Source organism: Rhea americana, unplaced genomic scaffold (assembly GCF_003343005.1).
Source record: "Rhea americana isolate MKP2758 unplaced genomic scaffold, rheAme1 scaffold_154, whole genome shotgun sequence".
NCBI classification, from domain to species: Eukaryota; Metazoa; Chordata; class Aves; order Rheiformes; family Rheidae; genus Rhea; species Rhea americana.
Window position 1 is genome coordinate 2,182,857 of NW_028185639.1, and position 16,461 is coordinate 2,199,317.

Here is a 16,461-nt window from a genome sequence, read left to right on the forward strand (position 1 = left end):
TTCTTGAAAGAAAGYTTGTTTTCAACTGGATAATATAATAAAGATTATTCAAGCACTTACTTGTGCAATATTTAGTGATACGAAAGAAATAAGACAAACCAATTTTCTTTCATGGACCTGGTTTTATTGTTTCATTGATGCAACATTTGCCTGATGACTACGCAATACTGTTCTGACGAAAAGCTACATTCTTTTTTTTTCCGTCAACAGCTCAACATCATGACTTCACTTTCCGGTACACAAATTTCTAAATCAAGTAGCTCATTTGCAGATCAAATATTATTTAATATGTATTACCTGCTTCTCTTCCTTCATTATAGGGATCCACAATATCTGATACACAGTTAAGTGTAAACAATGAAATGAAAATAATGGAAGTTTATCTTCACTGATACACTTAGCTAATAGTTTGGGAAAGGATACATTTAAAATTATGGGCATCAACAGACAGGCAATTAGAGGGTAAAACACGGTTAATGGGTGCCTACAATTGAAAAACATATATCTTCTTTTACAACAGAAGTCTTAGGTAGATATAACAGACATCCCTTGGGTCCAACAACTAATGAAAAGATATCTTGAATTTTTGAAGGTGAGATAAAAAGCAGCATAATATCCAATTGCCAACTGAAATTAAAAGCGTAAGCTAAGCTACATTATATACTATACACACACACACACACACACACACACACACACGTATACACACACACAAATGTGCATATGTATATAAAAGATTTATTTATAATAAATATGATGATATACTATATACAATAATACCATACTGTTAGAGGAAGGTAGTTCTGGCAACTTTAAGCACCTCCTTTGGTGGATTGTTAAATATGTCATATTTATATAAAGAGTATGCTTTTCAAAGAAATAACAACTCTGTAGTTACTGCAAAATCAGTAAGAAACAAGATTCTTATGGTGTTCTGTAATATTTATTCCACTTCAGAACTCTAACATCTATAACGATCCTTATGTAAGTCACCCTTGGTTCTTTTCATGAACGCATATAAAGAAAATCTACAAAAAAAAAATTTACAGAAACTACTATAATTCTATAATAATATTTTTACAGAATAAGAAGAACTAATCATATGGAGTTTAAAGTGGGAGAGTTTACCATTTTGACATTCTTTTTCTGGTCAGGTTTTGGTTCTTTAGGCATCTCAACGTGTTTTTTTACTTCAATCTCTGCAGAATTGAAAAGAATACTTTTTCAAAAAAAGGCAGTTTCAGAAAACAAGAATTTTCTGAAAGATAGTGTCTGTAATGGCACAACAGTGACAGATTAAGCTAGAGAAACATTTATTTCATGTAACAGCAACGCGAGGACATTCTCCAAACTCTCTTGCCTAAAAATAATGGCTTTAAAGTGGATAAAAAGCGACATTAAACATGCACATAATTTATTACATTTAGGAAGACAGAGTTGAACAGTAATTAGTAGAGCAATTCCTTACCCTATTAAGTGTATCTATTCATCGTTGATGTTACTGGAATAACCAGAGCTTCTGTGAAATATGTAGAGATCACGAGAAGYAAAGTATCTCGCATTTGAGTCTTACTTTTTACTTCTTTAAGGGGTTTCAAAGAAGGGTGAGAAACTGGCTTATTTATCTCTATACACGTGGATATTGCCCAAAGCACAGATGTCAGTTATCACTGGAGTGCACTGGAAGYTGGGGGAAATCTGAGGTATGCACTAATACTCATTCGGCTACTGCTTCTCTTCTCCTTCAGGTTGCTTTCCTAATTGCATAAACAGAGACTTTACAGCTACTCTTCCTCTCCTTTATTTGCTTATTCTTTTTATTTGCTTCTACCATTACACAACCGTAATAAATTTCACTTTGAAGAGGGGTAAAACAGAAATGAGAAAAAATTACATATCCTCAAATACCTAACAGACATATAACAATATGTGAATGTGTAAGTAGATTAAAAATATTTTAAATCTAGATTACTCACACTTCCTTCTCTGCAGAAAGGAGGTTTGGAAGGAAAAAACACCGGACAGGTTATACTGAAGGTGCTTAATATTACAATATGAACACAATACAGGAACCTCTGCGCAACAGCATACTTCTATGGTACAGAGTGAAGTTTTCTAACCTGTTTTTGCTTAGATTCACTATTTGTAGTAATTTAATTTGAGTTTAAATGTGTTTTTATCTTTCTATGACTAATATGACTTCAGATTTTTACAACTTTGGTAAAAGATAAATAAAGATATATTTGTCTTTGATCTCTACAGAAAAACTGCTTAGTTCCTGCATTTCTTGTTCATTTTTAGAATTGATCTTTAAGATGCCATTAAGAAAAGTTAACAAAACCAATTAAAAATCTATCCAACTACCTCATTAAACAAACATTTCACTGAGATTGTCTCAAGAGATCCCCCTCAAGTCACTGAACCCATGCTTTTCTATTAGAATCACATAATTTACCACAATCACACAGAATCTCTCTTACATACTTCAGTGGATATCAAGTTTTACTTTCATTGAAGGCAATGCTCATCACAATTGATACATATTGCATGGAAGACCATGAAGGTTAGGTTTGTGACTCACAAATTTGTTAAGAAAACAAGAAAAGATGTTTCTGTATAATCCCTTGTTTCAATCGTTTTGGGGAAAGTGGATTAAGCTAACTGTGCTTGCTTGGGGACAGAGCACGAGGCTAGGAAGACCTTTGGTCTGAACTAGTCTGGCCACTCTCTGAAGATGCCAAGCTTCCAGTCACAGAATCACTGAAAATTTTATGTTGGATGGGACCTTTAGTTATCATCTAGTCCAAATCCCTATTTGAAGCAGGTCTAATCAGGTTAGGTTGTTCAAGGACTTGTCCAGTCAAGTCTTAAACACTCACAAGGATAGACACTTCACAATCTGCCTGGGCAACCCATCCCCATAGTCGACCAGTCACTCCACTGCACACTTCTCTTCTCTGCTCTTCATCTCTGTATTCCCTTGCAATCTAAGTTCCTGGTTTCCTTTTGTGAAATTTCCTTTTCTGTTGCAGGTTTCAGTAGATGTTATTGATAGGAAATCTTCAGCGTTTCCAGGCTCCATGTTCAATAGCTGCAAATGGCAGCACTAGACTTTATGAACAGCCCTCTCCTGTTCATTTTGTTATTCAAACACTCAAAATGTTGTTACTAACAATAAATTTATCTCAGGTTAATACTAAGCAGAAGAACAGGCATAGACATAGGCCAGAAGAAGTTTATTGCAAGAGTCTGCAGTTACGAAAGCAGTTCCTAAAGACTATAGGATCTAGGTCAGCTTGAAGACATTCATCATTGATTCGACAGAGATAAACAGCAAATGCTCCAATGAACTGTTGAACATAATTCCCTAGTTCTGCTAGGAGCTCCCTACCAGAGCCAGAATAGTCTGCTGACAGAAAATGTCATGGCACTTGAAATCTTACATATCTGACCTCTACTCAGATGACTCTTACAGATGGAAATCTTTGGACTGTTAGTTTCATCACAATTAACCTGTGCAACACGTGAAACAGAATTCCCCTTCACATATCTCTCAGATCTCCTGATCACAAATTTTGCTCATGTGTAGTGCAAGGATTGCTGAATTGACCTGAGTCCTTGAAGTAATCTTAGTTATACACAGAGGAAGTGACTCAGTGCTTCAAAAGTTTGTCAACATTTGGTATTTTGGGAAATTCATTCATTATTGTAAGTAAATTCTTTCATTTTTTTCAAAATTCACAAGCCATCTTAGAAGCCACTGAACTTAACTTATTCTTTCATAGTACAGGTCATTTTAAATTAGCTAGCACTGAAGGTATAATACATTACTATATAATACATACTATATAATACATTAATACTACTTGCATTACTGCACGTTAATAATATGTCTACTTACACTATGTATTTCAGCCAAAACTAGGAATCTATTGTATACGGCAATGTTTCCATAAAATGTATTATACCATTCATATTCTTCACATTTTTAGTATCTTGTTTACTGCTTCACCATACTAATGCAAAGAACATTTATTTAATAGTACCTGATTCTTCTACATGTACTCGATTGTAAAAAATCTGGAGAGAAAAATCTCTGGATAGAGAACATAAACCTTCTTCTCGGAAGATGCTCAGTGCTTCCAAAGGCAATTCCATAAATAATGCATCTGCCAATAATACCACACACAATCCTAACTCCACGGGTGTACCTGAAGAAAGATAACAAGACTGAAATTTTGTAATTTCTCAGTATGTATAGCAATAATTGGAGTTAGTTGTAAAAACTTTCTTCCCCTGAATGATACCTGAAATCCATTTTACTGTGGATAAAGAGCATTATACAATTACATTTCTTTTGATATAGCTGCCCCTGAGACCTTGTCAAACTTACAAGCCTACGCATTTGTGAGAGAGAATTCTTCAGAGGGAAAAGTATCCCACTACTAATAGCCACAAGATCCCAGACCAAAGTCATATGTATGCAACGTACACAAAGAAACTATGTTTGGAAATGCAAAACTGTTCTAATTATGTCTGGCTATGCTGACTGTATCATTCTGTAGAAAACTTTGTTTCCGTTTTTTTAGAAAGAAGCACTGAATAGCACTGAATATCACTTGGAACAGAAACAACAAATACATGAAAGGCAGGTTATCCAAAGTCTTTCCAGAATGACAGAAGTAGCCAGCTGCCAGGTTGTAGAAAGAAATTCTTAAAAAGACAACTGCAAATGTGAATTCTTCTTTGTGATTTTTAATTGGTAAACTTCACTGCTCCCTTCCATGAGGCAAAAAACCCTGTGAGAGTCCACAAGTATTGTGAAAGCGCACAGAGTAAAAAGGAGGAAAATATAAAATGGAAAGAGATCGGTAGACTGAAGAAAGTTCTCTTTTTATTAGCCTTTCTCCTGAAAAGGCTGATTYAGAATAAAGCCAATTTCTTTGGCTTTCTGAAGCCTGTATAATTTGGAAGACTGTGGATACATGCAGAAGCATAGGTCCTTCCAGCACACACACAATCTCTTTGGAAGTATATTAAAATACTAGACCAGATATAGAAAATGAATCCAGATGAAAACATTAGCAAATCTTTTTTTCGCTCTTTGGCTTCTGAAAAATTGAAACTATAATGAAGATCAACTTTTTGATATCTGCTCATATATGGAGCTATGTATACTTATACATATAACATATCCACATATTATACACAAGAAAGTACATACCTTGTATTCCAGTGAGTTTGGTATCCTTATCTTTTACTTTTATTTTTCCTGATTCAGCTGCTGAACCTGATGTACTCTGTACTCTGGAAATGACAGTAACATTGAAAATATTACCAGTATTAATATATATACAAGTAAAGGTTTTCACAGGAGGCACAAAGAAAAAGGTGGTACAATCTCAATGAAATTTAACACAAAGAACATACTCCCTTTGGAGTTCCTTGTCCCTGGAAATCCCATCCTTAAAACGGTTTCACCCTCAGATCAATATAGTACAACTTGAGCGGGAGGAAAATGCTTGTTATAGATGGATATTAGCATTTTACATAGTTCAATCCACTAAGTCATGCACATTCTATCTTGAAGTAAAAATTGAAAGAAGTAAAAATTCCATTCCATAGGTACTATTTTTGCTAAAATCATTCCTGTATTGGTAGCATCACAGTTTTATTTTTCACAAATGATGATAAAACAATTCTAAATGCCTTACCTAGTATCAGGAAAATCAAACTGTGACAGCACTGGTTTCAGATAGTCTTCCATATCTTCCACTATTTCAGAAAAATCTGATGTAAAATCCTGTCCACTCTCATCTAATTTTTCTGTGGAAGACTATCATACAAATATCATTAAAAAATAGAATACTTACAAAATGGTATTAAACAAGGAGTGAAGGTATAATATGTTACAGGCTACATCAGATTAATTGAAACACCATAAAATGCAAAATAGAAATGTATCAAATCACTTTTTAAAAACCTAAATGTGAACACTTTCATATGCTCTAATGGAGCCAAAATTAATGTACATGAGAATGTTATGGGACACAGACTTACAAACTGAATGTGTAGAAAACTTTCTGTGATCTTGCAGCTTGAAAGTTTACGCAAAAGTCACAGACTTTTCCACTGTGCTTTTACGTTACACAATGAGCTGTGTCCATGAGCTGTAAAAAACAGTCTTTACAGAACTGAAACATCTTGTAGAAACAGAAAACTTTCATCATCTAGAATTTAAGTGTGTTCAAAGACACAGATATAATGTTGAAATTCCAATGAGATGTGTCCTTGAAGCAAAATCTTGAGAGTAACAGACTTGGATCTGCATTCAAATAAGCAGTTACACTAAAGGAGATACTGTGTGCCCCGGAAAGAAATTGTCTTATGTTGAAAACTGATAATAATTCTCTGGCTAGACTAATTTATTTTAAGGGTTGGGTTCTATGGTCACAGTTTTTTACTTGGGACACCTGGGACTTTCCTATAATGTCTTTTCCTGTATCTAGAAGTAAGGGTATAAAAGCCAAAATACAAATCTTTAGAGACATAGTACTGTATTTTTGAGTAAATTGGAATCAGGTGTATCAACTTTCCAATACAGTAAACTACAGAACATTTCAAAGCTTTTGAATGACATATTGAAACAATAGCAAAATAATAATCGTAGGATTAAATTTTTAAGCACAGCACAGACAGAATTCATTAATTATGAGGCCGAGAGATACTACAGTTGGATAAACTGAAGATTTCTATATAGAGAGTGTTTCTGGCAGTTTTTAGCACATGTTTTTCACCCTGTTTTAAATATCGGATAATCAAATATATTACCTCATCCATTTCGGAGATACACTCTTGCAAGTTTTGAATGACAGTCTGTTTAAGGAGACTTTTCATCTTTTTCTGTTTGTAAGCATGCACTTTTTCCAGTAAAATACGAAATGTATCAGGATTCACAGGAAATCGAGAAACTTTAGCTTGCAATATTAACAGGAGGAAAACACCACTTTAAGACATTTTCTTTTTAAATCATCGTATTTCTACTTGAAGAAATGGTTGCAGAGACACACTTAAGACTAAAACAGTATTCCTTGGTATTCCTTGAAAAATGGTTTACATAAATTTAGCAAAATCTATACAAAAATATACAGTGGAAAAAATCTTTAGATAGTTACTTATAACAACTTTGGCTTTCAAATATCAACATAAATTCTGTAAATTGTGACTAGATACACAGTATCTGATTATAAAACACATGTATTTACCTTCCTTTGATATCAGTAAGAGTTACAAAAATTATTTAAAATTTGTGCTGAAAGCAAAATTAAACACGAGTCTTCTACAAATACCAGCGCAATTATTTTTATTTTTTAGGCACTTACCCATTGGCTGAGTGGGTTTTCCTTTTTGTTGTGTAGTACTTACTTTTGGTTTCTCAATCAATGAACTGTACAAGTTTGATCTACGGAAAGCAGAAAAATGGCGAGCAGATTATTTGGCTATTTAGCTTTATTTAAATGAAGCAACTTTGTCAGGTGCTGATAATTTAACGTGCTCAAATATACCCTCARGATGCATTATTTATCCCCAGTTTGGGGTGCCAAATCTGCAAAATCTCATGGGAACAAAGTGAGAGATACTAGGTATTCTTTTGTTGCTATATATCCAGTAAAGGATATTTTTGTTTGCTTTTCCATGACAATTGTTTAAGACTTTTCACAACTGCTGAGGGTACACAGTCAGCTACTACAGCTCAGTTTATGATTAGGGCTGCAATAAACAGATCATTTGTAGCTCTATGAACCTAAATACAACTCCTCCTAACATTTGCAAGGGCATAAAGAATGAGAACTGGAAACTATCACACAGAWTTTAAGAGTTCAGAAGATCTCTACTCTAAAGAGATTATTACAGAAATCAAAAGCACAGAAATAGTTTAAGTAAAGGCTTGAGTTGCAGGCAGATATTAATTTGTTCACAATCCTAAAATTCAAATTACAAACAAAAGGTAATATACAATCAATATAGTGTTTGTTCACTGGTATAGAAAGATGACATTGGTACCAAACAAAATGCTAAGCTGAAATGATGAAATTTTGTACCTGTCTTCTGAATGCTGGAGAACAACTATGTAAAAATTTGGTGGCAATTCATTCATGATGTTAAAATGTTCAACGGGAATACAGAGATTTCTCCATGCCTGTACAGTAATTCAAAAGTAACATTAATTTCATACATTTTATAGAATACTATCTCAATTCTTCCACCAAAAAAATGTTAATTCTAGAAAAGAAGGTGTTGATATTTGAAAACTAGCACTCAGAGAAGACGCTGATATTTGAAAAATAACACTCACAGAACATATTTTTGCACAGTGTAGAAGAGATACTATCCTGAACAAACGACAAATAGCTGTAATTAACTTAGTCCACTCTTGATAACAACACAATCTTTTTGGCTGCTACACTACCTATGATGTTAAAATGTTATCAAATACTAAGCAGAATATTAGCAAAGAAAGGAGCAGAATAACTCAATGTAACATCCATGTTCATGAAAGTCCTTCAAAATTTGGAGAACAGACACCTCATCAAAGTGAACTGTGTAAAATACTACACCTAACGCTAAGGAATATGCAACTGTTCTTGAGAAAATAAAACTAAAAAAAGCCTAGTAATATCACTAAACTCAGAAACCAGACTCCAGRTGAAATACTGGTCCTTACAGAGACATCTATAAATGTCTTTGACACAGTTAAGTTTAAACATGGGCTTTTGTGTGTTCTTCAGATCAAAGTCTTTTATACGCTCAAACATATCGCCTTTAATCTACTCTGACATCTACATCATCGAGTGATGGTGAGCAGCAGGAGCAGAACTGCATGCTACACACTTTTCAATGATTTTTACTTCAGAGTACCTCTAAATTGGTCCCCTAGACTAAATGCCCAACTGGGGCTGAAGTTCATCAGGCATCTAGTTTAGTCTTTGCCTTGAAGGAATCCAGCTCATGCGCTCACTGCTCCATAATGCAAACCAAAGCACAGTGAGACCAACTGGGAGACTCGCTTTGAAAGTGCACTCCTGATCCGAATTAAAATCCACCATTGTACTTTACAAAACACTAACGCATCCTCAGAGAGCACTGCTTCAGTGACCACTTTGGTCACTGCACTTTTTGCATCCCATGCTGCCTGAAATCATGCACTTTAACAGTGCAGATACGAACATATGTCTTGATTGACACCTTTCTTTCCTGAGCTAATGCAGCAGACATGCTGGTGTCGCTAAATCTTTTCTGCTTGGGTATCTGCTACCTTTTAGATTATTAAAACAACTCAAAAACATTGTCTTCTAAACCAAATATTACTCTACTCCCTTTGCTAAATAATATAGAACATACAGAAAAAAGCCAAAATAAATAGCCTACAAACATGATCTTTTCTCATGCCTTATTGTATCTCTGCTTGTCACATGTTGTAAATTCTCCTGGACATGCTTAAATCTTTGGTGGCTAATCCTTTGTAGCTAACTTCCTAGCAGTTTTTAACTTTAACTAGGTTTTTAACCTAGGGTTTTCCAATGTTAGTTTTGGGATCCACTTTTGTATCTCAGACTTTTGAAGAATATACAGTTTTCAGCTAATTTAGATCCAAAGACAGAATATTTTTTCTCTCAGGAAAGTTTAACCATGATTTGCTCCAAAACTATGCATCACGAATTATATTTTTAATGGTTGGTTTCTTTAAGTATCTGGTTCGCAACATCACAGTTCAGATGATATTCAGAAACTCATGAATAGTTTGTTAAAAAACAAAACCCCAAAAAATAATTTATTGGGATCTTTCCATAGGGTAACACTTTCATGGGGAACAAGGTATGTTGAATAAGATGGTGATGGAAGTATCTGTTGCAAGGGTCCTTTGCTATGGTACCTTCAGCTGGATTGGATGATTCTGTGCACAATGATTTCAGTGTATTGTGCATGCAGACAGGCACAACTGCGGTGTCTAGCTACACCAAAATAGTAACTACAGGACAAGTCTGAATTTTATCCTTACATCTCGCTTCTAAGTTAAATTTTACATCTTTTGCCAGGCAGACAATATATCATAAGCAAAATCATAGGATAGAATGTGCCATACTAATAGAAACAGCATTTCAGTTCATGACTACATCAACCAAGACAATGCTATGTTTCAAATTAAGAAAACAAAAATGTTTTAAGAGTCCAAAGTAATCAGACAAAATATTATTTAATTCCAGGAATAATTAAAACTACATACAGTTCATATATATATGTTTGTATGCATGTGTGTTTCTGTATAACCCATATATAAACCCTTGAGAAGTAGCACTACTCAAAAAGTTACCCTCGAAATAGCAGCCAGTTGCTGTTCCACATTTTTTAGAAGATCACTTGTGTTTCTGTTTTGTTTTAAGTGATTCTGAAGATGCAATAATGCTGCCAGCTGAGAGCTGCTGGTGTTAGAAGTAGCTGTTAGAAGGAGATTTCTCATCATCATGGATGCTGAAGAGCTCTGTAAAATTTTTGTATTAGTTTATTTTTCTCCACCAACATTATATGTATATCTAATATATATTTATATGTATATATCGTATAAGCATGCCTATTATTTATGTTTACAATATAATGTAAAAAGTTTGACAATAACTTATGACAATTTCTTAAAAATTAATAGCTAAAACTGACTACTTTGTCTGCCTTTATTATCTATGTTCCTGCACTCAGTCCTCAAAGTTCTGAGTGGAAAGGCAAGCAACATGCTCTGAACTCAGCCTTCCAAGTAAGCTAAATCTTTTCCATGTTTCTGGGCAATAGTGGTCTTTTATTATATTAGTTATCATATCTCTCCTTTTAACACATTTCACACAAAGCGCATTCTAAAGTGTAAGACTTTATATCCTTTTCTTTCATCAAACCTACTAATTTCATCTGAAGAGCAGAGCATTACATTTTTCCCAAGCATCCTTTAAATAAATGTTCAGCTCTTCAAGTGAGCATATCTGAAGAGCTGAACTGTTTTTTTTCTATTAATGCAGCTGTCATATAAAAGAAAAAAAAAACAGTTCGTCTGACCTAATCTAAAATTCCAAAGGAAGGATTAGGATTGACATCAAATGATATTTTGTGATATTTTAATCTCTTTTTCTCTCAAATCTTTTTGAACAAGATATTAATTATACTAGCATATTCTTTGCCCAATAAAGATACAGATACTTGTGGGTTTGGTGCCTCCTAATGCCTTCTACTTTGCCTGTTCACTGTCAAGTATGAGAGCAAACCATAAAAATATGGAGCTTTTGGAAGAGGAAAGGAGTAAAGGATTGAAATGTGAACGCCTATATTAACTGTTTTCTGACTCTCCAAAAGACTGCCTATTCCATTCTACACACAAGTGGAGGTATTTGCAAATCTAAGTCTTGACACACAGGCAGCTGCTTACTACTTGGCATGATCTCCTGTGGTGGACCCCATGGGGGAGGAAGGAAGTTGGTATAATAGGCATTTCTATATTCCTCCAACAGAGATAATGGTGTAGGAAGTGTTATTTGCTCCTGCAGTAGGGACTATGAGCCTCACAGCATTCCTTATCCTCTTTGTGAGGAAGACATATACTGACATGAATGATGCACATAACCTTGAGCCATCTACAGGACCATGCCGTATAGATGCTGATTTGACAAACTTAAATGTAAACCTTTCCTGTCTATTTCAAAATAATAAATGAAGAAATCCAGAGAATCATTTTTTAAATCACTTGTCAGAGAAGGATGAAACTTTACCTTGTGTTAATGCCTTACCTTCTCTAATTACATTATGATAATTTATTCACATTAAAGTATTTACATGAATGCAATCATTAATGAAAACTTCAAGTCAAACCTAACAAATACTAGAACAGTGAAAATACCACTGACCAGACATTCTGTTCAGCCGGCAAATATACTTAGAAATGTACAATACACTATTCCAGTAAATCTCTGAATGTAGGGGATCCATGTTAACAGCAAGTAAATGAAGAGCTTTTACAGTGAGATACAGGCATTTGGATTTGATGTGAGGACAGCCTCTACAAAGATTCTGTATATGTTCTAACTGAGTCACTGTAATATATAATATTATACTATTACCAAAAATACCAGCTGTTTCTTATACAGTGAATTAATGATCAATTATTAGGCAGTATGAATAGACATTTTTGCATATATAACTTAAAACACTCTTCTACTAGAAAGATGCCTAATTCATTAGCTGTATTACCTGATGAAGGGCCAAAAACTGGCTTGTTGAAACTGGATCAAACTGCCCGAAGCATTCAACCATTTCAAAACTAGCAGGAGCCAATACATCAGCAATATTATGGCGGAATGCAATACCCATGCACTGTAGTAAAACTTCACTGGATTGAGAAAGATAATTCTGAGACAATCTATGTTTCTTCTAAATAATAAAATAAAAGGGTTTACTTTAAAATGTGCATTAATATTAAATACTTGTTATATGTATACAGATTACAAGTGTTTTAGAAAAGGTAAATACTTTTTTGGAGACAGATTTTAACGCTTTTTCTTCATTTTGAGGTATTTACTTAATCTTTCTACTTCATTTTGAGGCATTAACTTATCACAGAGCTCAGCTTTACATGTAATACAGCTTAAATTCAGTAAGAATTTTAAAGACGTTTTGTGATAGAAGGTATCTCTTCAATTTGTTTGTTTTTTGCAAAATGCTGTGTACTCTTAGAAAGGCAAGCCTGTGCAGCAGAGAGTGTTTTGTCCTGGTTGCTACATGCTGGGTCACTGGGAATCTAGAAAGGGAAAAAGCTCCACAGGAGGGATGTCCCACAGCATGTATTGAGAGGCAGGAGGGAGATACACAGTAGAACTGAGATGGAAAGGTGATTTCTCCCGCCTTCCAAGTCATATTTATAAGCTACAAGCACTTCCATCATCTATTCAAACAGAGCAACATAAAAGTGACTGTTATTCATTAAAAAGAATGTACTCAAGTTATTATACGAACAAATATACTAAATACCTTTAAGTCCTGTATTTTCCCCCTATTTTTATCATGTTGACACTTATTAGCTGGTAAACTGCTGCTTGTTATTTTACTTTCACTGCATTCTGCTGAAGTCAGACAAGATTCTGTGGTGCCCAATTTAGCTTCTTCCTATTCATGATAAAACAAAAAAGAATAATTAATTATTCCATTAAGTGTGGGTGGCTTCATTTCTTTTGTGAAAGTCCAGGTAAAGATGAAGCCCACCTACCTTAGAATTTACCTCACTATATTAATCCCTTGTGGTGAGTGATTTAGCAATATCATCAGGCATCAAAATTTCTTACTATTTTAATATTTTAATCAAGATAACATGACTAATACAAGCTAATAAGGCTCCCATTATAATCTCTGAGATTTTTATTTTTTGATGTTTTTTCCTCGGTTCATTTCTTATGAACAATTTAACTCATACTGAATTTCTAAAGCTCAGCTTTCCCATTATTACACGGTGTTCTTTGCACAATACAAGATTTGCTTTTCAAATACAAGTCATTACTTTTTATTTGTACATATTCAGAGTCCAATCCACCTAGCCCTTTAAAGCATTCAAGGAATTTTTTTTAATCTGTCTTCTAAAATTATTGGAACTATCAAATCTCAGGGAAAAATCAAAAAGTGATTAATTATGATTATCTAAGATGTTGCCAAACACATGAGGATAGCACATAGGCAGAGGCAGTTTCCTGAAATTGCTTGTTTCAGGATGTGTTTTTATTATGACTTGCATGCAATTTGCAAAATCTAGCTTGAAATAAAGAGTAGTATTTTAATAGTATATACAGAAAAATATTGTGGTAGATAAACTTTACACAGAGGAAATAATTTTAAATATGGAAAAGAATACATACCATAACATTTGGCTTCCAGTAAATCTCTGAATGCAGGGGACCCAYGTTAACAGCAAGTAAATGGAGAGTTTTTCCAGTGAGGTGTAGGCATTTGGATTTGATGTSAGGACAGCCTTTAGARAGATTCTGTATGTGTGCTAACTGAGCCACTGTAATTTGACCTATAGTGTGCTCCATACGCTTCCAGTCCTGGTAAAATGTAAGATATCTTTATACGCTTATATATGTGCGCACACACATACGCACAAACACAGAAACATATCACATTATTTTGCATACAATACATATATGCACACATTTGTTAAATCTGATTACACTTTCAACCATAAAACAGCTTTCTCTAAGAGATACACAAATTAATCAATGATTCACAAATACATATACAGGTATTTGCTTTAGATATGAAAGCTAACCATTACTTCTCTGCTTTACACATGTACCCTTGTAATCAAGCACCTCTAGATCATTCAAAATTCAGTCATTAAACTTTTTATTTTGAAGCTTTAGTAAAAATTTTCTGTGAAGGAAAATTCTTCCTTATTTACCTTTCTTCAATTTGCCTCTTAAAAGCGAATAGTTCAGATTCTGCATGGATTTTACAAACACAGATTTTACTACCAGGAGAAACGTTACAATAATCTCATCTGACCTGCACAGTACCAAACAGGCACAGAATTTTACCAAGTGACTCCTATATCAAGCCTTGTCTGAGTTATCTTTTACAGACGTTTCTTGTCTTTCAGGAAAACATATAATATTGACCTACAAATGTAAAGTAATGGAGAGTTTGGAGAGGAGAAGGCTGAGGGGAGATGTCTGAGGTGTGCAATATATCAAGGAGGAGAATAACGTGAATGCAGAACTACTACTCACTAAAYGCAACAATATTAGAGCTAGGAGAGCCCTTACTGTGAAATTAGCAGAAGATCAGTAGAGATCAGATCAGGAGAAAGTACTTCTTTACAAAGCAGTTAACTACACGTAGTGAACTGGCATTTGCTGTCACCATAGTCTGTGATGGTGAGGCAGATAACATCAGCAGGTTCAAAAAAAGGATTTAGAAAAACTCATGGGACAGTAGGTTCAAAAGGAGTTAATACATCAAAAAGCACTCAGAAACATCCCAGAGCAAATGACTGTTGGCACTGGTGAGGAGCAAGGTGAGCGGACCGCACGGAGCAATGGGGCTAATTTCCTTTCCTGGAGTAGCATTTTCTTCTGGGACAGAATATGGGTCAATAATCCCTGGCCTGATCTAGTAGGGTATTTTTTAGTTCTAATTTATCAGCTCAGTTGGTAAACAGTTTTTAAAACCAACTTAAAAAAAAAAAGTTAAAAAGACATATACCAATGCACAAGTGAAAAAGAGTGACGTAAAAAACCCTAGTCAGTTATTGAACCTCAAATCATTTCCCTGCAATTCTTGCTCTTGTAAGTAGGTTGTAAGCCTGTGCATTTGGGAGAATAAAAATCTTAATCAGCACAAAAAACAGCCCAAGACAAAAACACAGACTTGAACTTTCTTCGCTGCAGAACTAAATGAATGGCCTGGGGATCCCTTCCTCACTAGTGGAAAAGGTCTGCTAGGGAAAGCAACTCTATTCTGTTATACCTTTTATATGTAAATCATAGGAAGGAATATACTGTATTACCTGTTCTGTTGAATCATCTTCAGCTTTTACTCTGATGAATGCCTCCACAATTTTATGGAATGATGTCTCTCCTACTTTTTTGAGCTTTTTTTCAGCAATAACAAGATGAAAAATGTCCAGAAGTATTTCCACAAGCTTTAGCTTCCTGTTAGCCAGTTGTCTCATTAATGGGGTACTAATATTTGTAGTCTGAAATACAAAAAAGGAAAGTAAAATTCTAACTTCAAATTTTTTTTCAAATATACCTGCTAAAAAAGTTAGACTGTTGTATTTCTTTTAATTAAAGAAGCAAAAGCTTGAACAGCAACACCTCACTAGACAATAGCTATTGCTATAAAACTAATTAACTAACTTAGAAGATAAACTTCAATGTCAAATATATTACAAAGCAATGAGGGTAGCTGCATGAAAGAACAACAGCTAGGTTTTGCTTTTCATGTTTTATGTCCTTGGTAAAAATATGCAATTCCAAAGGAGCTGTAAAAGTGTACATATAAATGGAATTTTAATATTATTGCTTTTGGCAGCAGTTTTTACCCTTTGAAAAGGCAAACCAGAAAAAAACCTAGGGGTAGAGTCTAAGCTTTTGCATTACCCAAAATGCACTAAATATTTAGAAGATAGGCCTTTTTTTTCTTTTCTTTTCTTTTTTTTTTTTAACATAACATTCTGTGCAATGACTTTTTTTCTCTTGAGGAATATTTTGTGCAGAATTTTAAACTTGTTAAGTATTTATAAAGGAAATTCATCAAAATATCTCCAAGTTTAGACTTCTTCTTTTGTAGCTTTTACATAAATTTTAGAATTAAATAAAATTGACATAGACAAAACACATCCTGTCATTTCTGTTTGCCTTCTTTCCCTATTTAAAC

General features: G+C 34.2%; 1 protein-coding gene across 1 annotated transcript in view; it reads right to left on the minus strand.

The window, feature by feature from the left end:
* CFAP46 (cilia and flagella associated protein 46) overlaps positions 1-16,461 on the minus strand; it is an 83,351-nt gene that overhangs the window by 12,826 nt on the left and 54,064 nt on the right. The window contains exons 41-54 of the mRNA XM_085299781.1: positions 15,590-15,778; positions 13,938-14,126; positions 13,063-13,197; positions 12,286-12,465; positions 10,373-10,540; positions 8,103-8,200; positions 7,383-7,462; positions 6,832-6,977; positions 5,715-5,836; positions 5,225-5,307; positions 4,047-4,211; positions 1,129-1,199; positions 424-484; positions 298-333 (exon numbers count right to left, since the gene is read on the minus strand). Coding sequence (XP_085155907.1) covers positions 298-333; positions 424-484; positions 1,129-1,199; positions 4,047-4,211; positions 5,225-5,307; positions 5,715-5,836; positions 6,832-6,977; positions 7,383-7,462; positions 8,103-8,200; positions 10,373-10,540; positions 12,286-12,465; positions 13,063-13,197; positions 13,938-14,126; positions 15,590-15,778 — 1,723 coding nt within the window. The remainder of the gene's footprint in view (positions 1-297; positions 334-423; positions 485-1,128; positions 1,200-4,046; positions 4,212-5,224; positions 5,308-5,714; positions 5,837-6,831; positions 6,978-7,382; positions 7,463-8,102; positions 8,201-10,372; positions 10,541-12,285; positions 12,466-13,062; positions 13,198-13,937; positions 14,127-15,589; positions 15,779-16,461) is intronic.